Source organism: Cibotium barometz, chromosome 59 (assembly GCF_041138505.1).
Source record: "Cibotium barometz isolate CiBa-2024 chromosome 59, ASM4113850v1, whole genome shotgun sequence".
Taxonomy (NCBI): Eukaryota; Viridiplantae; Streptophyta; class Polypodiopsida; order Cyatheales; family Cibotiaceae; genus Cibotium; species Cibotium barometz.
The window spans coordinates 19,378,490-19,385,576 of record NC_141104.1 but is presented as its reverse complement, the minus strand read 5'-3'; the positions used below and the strand labels follow the sequence as shown (position 1 = coordinate 19,385,576).

Here is a 7,087-nt window from a genome sequence, read left to right as displayed (position 1 = left end):
AAATTTAGCACCCAAGGAGAGCACCCTGAGTGCACTCTAGAATTGCAGTAGTGCAGATGGTGGAAAAAACGATGATAGATACATGGTCAAGGGTAAAATGAAGGCATGATGCACAACACTACACAAGGAAAGGATCAAATTTTCACTTATGGAAAGAAAGATGAAGCCTGCATTGCTTTTATGACATACAGCCATGAGCAAAATGGCCCAAAACTCATGGCAGGCATGGGGCAAAAAGCCTCCTGTTGATGATGATTGATGTGAATGAAAGAGAAGGCAAATTTATTAGGGTGCCCAAGAAAAAACTCTATCAAAATTTACAAAGTTAACCTAGACACCCTTATAAAATACCAACCAAATAACCCCAGCATTTCATGCATCTAATGCTCAAGTTTTTTAGCACTCTTTCAAAGACTGCCTACCTCTTGCGGAGACCAGTGCTAGATAACAACAGCCCCAATAACAATAATGTAGTACCTCTCGTAACCATTTTAAAAAACAAAAGAATAACCTAATCCTATCATCTCCATGGCCATCGAGCAAAATGAGGCAAGAAGCCCCAAAGAAAGCTGCTGTATCATCTGTACTTGTGACCTGTGAAGACAGTTAACTGTTTGCTTTATAAAATACACTTGAGAACAGTTAGCCTTCTTTCTTATGCACATGAGCTCTCCACTCCAAAGCGAGCTAGTACTTGTACAAGTTTATCTCTAGACAAGGGCTGCAACAACAAGAAACCCTGGTCAGATCAAACAATGAGCTATCCAAACATGCATTATAAATGATTCTAGCACCCCCCCCCCTTACATCATGTAAGTCACCATACACAGGAAGCTACACCGAATCATACCAAACATGCATGTGTGGCTGATTCAAGCACCTCCATTAAATCATGTAAGACACCATACAACAGAACTACACCTTTGTTTGGAAGTCATCAACACCCGCCTCTAGAAAAAGCTCTCTATCAGACTGTAGGGCATTGCCTGTCAAGGCAACGATTGGCGTCTTTACACCCATCAATCGTAGCTGTCGGGTGGCCTTGAAAACATACACGTAAACTCAGGTCAGTCCATTCATCCCATCAAAGAAAGTCATACCAAAACAAAATGATGCTGTCATCACATGCTTACCTCATGTCCATCCATAACAGGCATCTCCTTATCCATCAGAATAAGGTCAAATGTTTGACCCTGTTTCAAAAGATCAACTGCCACCTGCCCATTCTCAGCTTCCTCACAATTTAGATTAAGATTTTGCAAGACCTTCCTGAGGATAATCTGCAGAGTGAGAAACAGCATCACAAACATGGACTCACATATGGAAGACTCTCACTAACTATAGTAAAGACAACACCAAACACGTAAAGCTTGTCATACAGTGAAGCTAGGGGAGGACACTCACTCTATTTATCTCCGTATCTTCAACTAGTAGGACTCTTCTACGACCCTTGTCTATGGGTGATGAGCTCCGAATGGGGAAATTTTTTTCTTGCATGATATTTGCATCACTCTTTCCTGAAATTGAACCACCAATTGTACAAGATTCTTCTTCACAGTCTTCCACCATGAAGGCATCCAGCCATTCTTCCTTTGAAGGGACCTTGTATTGCACGTCGTAATTTATGGGAATGAGAGGGTATGGAAGGCAGAAGTAGAACTTGCTCCCTTCTCCCTCCTTGGAATCGACACCAATGTAGCCACCTGATTGCTCTGCAAAGCGTTTCGCCATACTCAAGCCTAGACCAGAAACACCTGCTTTTTGTACCCACCCAGAGGAAACAAAAGAGTAAGGTTCAAACAGCTTCGCCTGATCCTGAATTGAGATACCTGCAATCATAGGAATCCACACAAAAGAGACGACCATTAGAAATGGACAAGCAGACAAGAATCTTCATTAACACTCTCCTCTCAATTCAACACCCCCCCCCAACCCCCACCTGTGCATATGCACACGTGCAAACACAGACACATCATGAGTATATCATCGTTTGCACAGCCATACATGCAAAGGCACATGAATGGCACAAAAATAGCTAGCAATGAACAAAAGGTTGCTAGAAGAATAAGGGCATACCTATACCATTATCCTTCACTGTGATAAGGACTTTTGCTAAGCTCCCTTGACCACAGCATGCATTGACACGACGGGCACTCAATGGGATCTTGGGGGATTTACTTAGACCCTCCACTCTAAGACATGGACAGAGAGAGCAGTCTTGTGTTTGGTCTGATGCCACCTTGTGAAGCACCCCAGACTGACATGGAAAGGATGCATCACTCTGAAAAACTTCTTCACATTTAATATTTAACTCCAATCTACCCCCTGCAGGGCTGAACTTTATAGCGTTACTAAGGAAGTTCCCTGCAATTAGACAACAAAATTGCTAGGTGAAATGGTGAAATTTCTTCAAAAGCGAACATGGAAAACTTGATAATTATGAAAAACTGCAGTCCTGGGAGGTGTGTACCTAGAGTCTGGAGGACCCTATGCTTGTCACCTAAGACATGATTTGAGCTCAGAACTGCCTTTGCAATGGGATCTACATTCATGCTGAAGGACATCTGTTTTTGATACAACAAGTCCTTCAAACCCCATGACAAGAACTTGACTACTCCAAAAAGGTCAAATTCTTCAAGGTTTAGCTCCATGACACCCTCCTCCCACTGGCCTGTTGGAAGCAGAACAAAAATTGCTTAAATAAGTGTCAAAAACAATCCAGCATCTACATAATTTACATTGGGGTCAATCTATGCAACACAGACAGAGCTCGCGTCAATATCAAACACGTACCCATGTCTGTCACATCATCCAGTACACTGGTCATTGTCTCTGCACAATCTAGCATCATTTGAATAAGATTGCTGTTCTCATTGATCTCATTGCTAGAGAGCTCCTTATCTGCATTTGATCTCAAATGTCCCAAACCAAGAACAATTGCATTGAAGGGAACTGCAAGAAAACAAAACCAGAGGCAACAGTAGGCAAGTATCAGGAGTATTTCCAACATCTGACTACACCCGGTATTGTGTGTTTTGGTTTGGACACAATAAACAAAGCCAGGGCATTGGGCATGACCCAATTCTTTGATACGATGAGAATGTATACTAACCTCGGATGTTGTGAAAGACATAGGCCATGAATTGTTGTTTGGCACGGTGGGCTTTGTGGGCCCTCTGTTCAGCCTCTTCTGCCCTGCTGAGGCTTTTTTCCACCGCATCATGGCAATAACTGGGGTTCCTGGGCCACTTGCATTCACAAAGCCATGCAAAACCCACCAAGCAGAGGCAAGCAGCCAGAAACCCGTATAGCTGACTGGCCCATGAACTGAACAAATGGGTGTGGGCTCCCTCCCCATTGCTGCCGGGCAACACCCACCTGTGATCAGCGGAAGGGACTGCAACAACAACCATCGTGCAGAACGCAATACCCAGAAATGCAGAGAGAGTAGTAAAAAGGCCCTGCATGAGTATGCTGGCACTCAATTCTTGATCTGTGACAGCAACAAACCCATCTTCTTGAACGGCTTTGAGCCCTGGGGTGTGTGGGGCGCCCAAATCCCTTCTGCTTTTGAAAAAGGAGATGGCCTGGGAACGCCTGAAACGGAGCGTCCTTTTGGCTGCCTGCCCACTAGGCAGGCTACGGCTGCGCCTCTCTCTCAGCGTCCAGATATCATCGCCGCTCGAATGCCCACCATCAGTGGGAGCAACGAAAGGGTGCCCAAAATCCGTGCAGTCTGGGGGGACCTGATGATGGGTCTGATGCCGATCAAGACCAATATTTTTCCTGATGCCTTCTACTATCTTTCTGCTGAGCTCCTTGCCTGCGGCTATGGCGCCGAATATGCTTTCACCTGCAGCCTTTTCTTCGGGCTTGAGACTGTTGAGATGGCGATCGACCAGGTCTTCCAGAGGGGCGGGTTCCATGGTGGTGGTGGTGGTGGTGGCGGCTATGGTGCTTGGGCAGCAGCATAAAGGCATGGAGCCCAACTCTTCTTCTGAGCATAGGGACGAAGGGTAAAGCTTCTTATGGCATGAATCGGTGGAGAACTTTGCTTGCAGCAGAAGCACACACAAAACATATGAGAGAGAGAGGGGGGGAGGAGAGAGAGAGAGAGAGAAGCGCAACTGCAATTTTCTTCTGCAAAACGAAGACATGGGTTTTCCTAGGTTGGCAATTTTCCGCACATTTTTCGTTATTTTTCCGAAATTTTCGATTTTTTCTTTTCTAAAAAAGCACTCGAAATTCCTTTGAGCCGTTTTCAGCATCAAATCCAACGTGGCATCTACATTTTCGTCTACAGTGATTTGCCCCCCAAAAAAAGTATTTAGAAATAATTAATTTTTCCTTGGCCTTGCGAGCACAGGTGATTACTTGAATCTTTTTAATAAGATGTCGACAGCTTGATCCTGAGATCTAGGACGGACGGCCCGAAACCGCTAGCCGTAGACTGGTCACATGCGGGAGAGCACTTAATGCCAAGTCACACGTTTGACCATAATATGTACACCACGCGCGCTGATGTGCACAAAAGCCACAGATTCTCCAGATATTCTGCTCATACGTGGCAAAAAGAGTTGCCAGCTCGGAAAAAGTCTCGAAGCTTTCCACGTGATCAACAACGCGGCCTACATGACACTCGTGTCAAGAGTTGAGCGCGTCCTGACGTGGCGCCACGCAGGCAGTACGGAGTGGATCGGATTCGCAAAATCTGATAATCAACTAACCTGATACCATTAACTATTATTTAAATTACAAAATCAAATCGGCTTTGTAGTTTGACCCTTTGTTGAGGGGTCTGACTCACGACTCCCTTCAGATTTGATACGCTCTCGATCTTCCAAGATCCCCCCCCCAAGAGGCGGGTCGCACACGCTAACTCAACCTTGATTTAGCTGCTCTACCCACGAGCTAGGAGGGGCCTGCTCACACGCAGCTGTGGTTTCCAAAACCATACACACAAAATTCGAGTCAGCTAGGGGGTGTTCACACGCGGCTGTGGTTTCCAAACAGGGGGGAAACCAGAGCCTAGATTTAGTCCATGCGAGAGGGAAAACAATGTTGAAAAGCAATTGTAATTAATTTGTATACATACCACTGACCAACACAAATTGCATAAAATGTGAAACACAAAAGAAAAACCAACTCATTGAGTGCTTTAAAAAAAATCGGCATTCAATGTAGGCATTACTCACATAACCTAGTTTGTAGTGTAATTTTCCTGGCTGAAATTTAAAAATCTTGGTTGGAATTAGACATTGTCTTTTATTTTAAGGGATGAAATTCACACGTTTTAGTTATAAATCCAAGAATTAGTATGGTTTTTAGAGATTTTTAGGTCTAAGTCCCCGTTAAGTTTTAGCATTGCCTTTAATTTTAAGGGTTGAAAAAAAACATTTTTTCAAGCATTGACATTAGGTGGTTGATGCCAACCTCGATTTGCGCAAATTGGGCTCCAAAAACGTTTATTTTTTACGTCAAAATGACTCAGCAAACCTGTCTTTACTACTGCTCTTTTTGTACTTGAGTTTGTGAGCAACAGTGCTGGTGAAAAACATTTTTCTCTGCCAGTGGAAAAAAGGAAAAGGTTGGAAAAACCTTGGTTTTATGGCCAAAAAATTCATGAATTTTTCGGTTTTATGACTAAAATTCATTAAAAATGACCAATTTTCTTCAAGCCAAGCCCAAAATTTGGGTGATATTTTTAAATTTTAGCCAGTGAAAAATACACTAAGGACTGGTGTTCACATGCCGGTTTTTCATGAACATTGGACTGAGCAACTAGGGTGCCTGTTTACACCAAGGTTCGGGAAAAGAGATATTCATTTTATCTTAGACCCTAAACTTGCTCAACTTTTGAAAAAATCCATCTCAGGAGAGAGAAAAATATGGCCTCCAATTTTCTTAAATAGTAGTAGTAATTAGATGAAATTAAGAAGAAAATGCTTGTTCAAAATTACATTTTCACTTCGACCCATAGTGGGAAAGATTCATGTGAGGTTCACTCAAAAATGTTTTTAGGATCTCGGTTCACACGAATGGTTAGGTTGCGTACAACGAGCCGGACAACTTTCCAAAGGTGTTTCGGGCAGCAGATCGCACGGCCAAATGGCATGTAGAAATGGCCCATTTTTGCTCGCCATCAGTGGCTGTGAGTGTGAGAAAAAATCAACCGGGAATCATCAAAAGTAGTGCAGATATTTATTGAAAAATGGGAAAACTATATAGAAAAAAGAAAACCCCTTTGAACCTGCTGCAAACCACTGTGGGCATTGTGAAAACTGGGGAAACAAGATGGTGCGAATCCAAAAGCCTAGAATATTTTAAAATATCCTCGTAAGGTAAGCCACGTGTGGCCCGAACACATGACGACCGGTGGTCAAAAATGTGCACATTTTGGCCTCCCTATGATGTGCCTCTCTAATTGAGGAGAATGTTACGTGGGGTAAACTTTGAAGCAACTGCGAACCGGTTGGCAACGGAGGCATGTGCGTGCGTGAACAGGCGCCAAATTTTGAGAGAAAAATGGGCATCTCGTCATAACACGTGGCCTATTTTTAACAGGCCCTACAGCCGCCGCCCATCTGCGCCGTACATCTAAGGCGGTGGGCCCTCTGGCTAGTAAGTAGCCTTAGGCTCCAGGTCGCTCCGCGTATCATGCGGCCGGATTTTTCAAGATTGCAAGATAAGCTAAAGACGGGTACCTGTTGCTTTCGCCGTTATTTTACGCAGCCGACGTCGCCTAACCTTCATGATTTTTATCCATCCAAAATAAACTTTAATTTTTATTTTATTTATTTTTTATTTTTCGAAGGTACAGGAAATTTAGAAAAACACACACCCCCAGCCTCCGCGAGGTGGAGGCGGCCCCGCCGGGATGAGGGCTCGCGAACCCATCATACATGCTTATAATCAACCCATCAAAGGTAGGTACCTAACGAGGCTTCCAAGACTTGAACACAACACTAATAAAGGGTGGGGCATCACGCATTTCTTTTTGTTTTTTTGAAATTGGCTGAAATTAGAAAAAGTACAACACAACACACACACCCATACCGCTTGCACACTGAGGGCTTCAACCCATGAC

The 7,087-nt window shown here is 43.8% G+C and overlaps 1 protein-coding gene across 2 annotated transcripts; it reads right to left on the bottom strand.

Moving 5' to 3' along the window:
* Positions 1 to 261: 261 nt before the first annotated feature.
* Positions 262 to 4,143, bottom strand: LOC147605563 (uncharacterized). 2 transcript variants are annotated; one of them, XM_086793400.1, is made up of 8 exons: positions 3,113 to 4,143; positions 2,794 to 2,952; positions 2,471 to 2,671; positions 2,077 to 2,364; positions 1,405 to 1,829; positions 1,134 to 1,280; positions 922 to 1,041; positions 262 to 721 (listed from the first exon to the last, which is right to left on the bottom strand). In XM_086793400.1, the coding sequence occupies exons 1-8, from the start codon at positions 3,978 to 3,980 to the stop codon at positions 656 to 658; spliced, it is 2,274 nt and encodes a 757-aa protein (XP_086649526.1). In that variant the 5' UTR covers positions 3,981 to 4,143; the 3' UTR covers positions 262 to 655. The 2 variants fall into 2 exon arrangements, with proteins under 2 accessions (XP_086649526.1, XP_086649525.1); XM_086793399.1 differs by lacking the exon at positions 2,077 to 2,364 and having other exon boundaries at positions 3,113 to 4,125.
* Positions 4,144 to 7,087: the final 2,944 nt, after the last annotated feature.

Bases quoted from the DNA above. Each gene is read 5' to 3' on its own strand.
- LOC147605563 (XM_086793400.1), bottom strand. From the start codon at position 3,980: ATGCCTTTATGCTGCTGCCCAAGCACCATAGCCGCCACCACCACCACC. The intron at 2,365-2,470 runs GTACACACCTCC...GTCTAATTGCAG, and splicing joins TAGGGTCCTCCAGACTCTAG to GGAACTTCCTTAGTAACGCT. The intron at 1,281-1,404 runs GTGAGTGTCCTC...CTCACTCTGCAG, and splicing joins AAGATACGGAGATAAATAGA to ATTATCCTCAGGAAGGTCTT.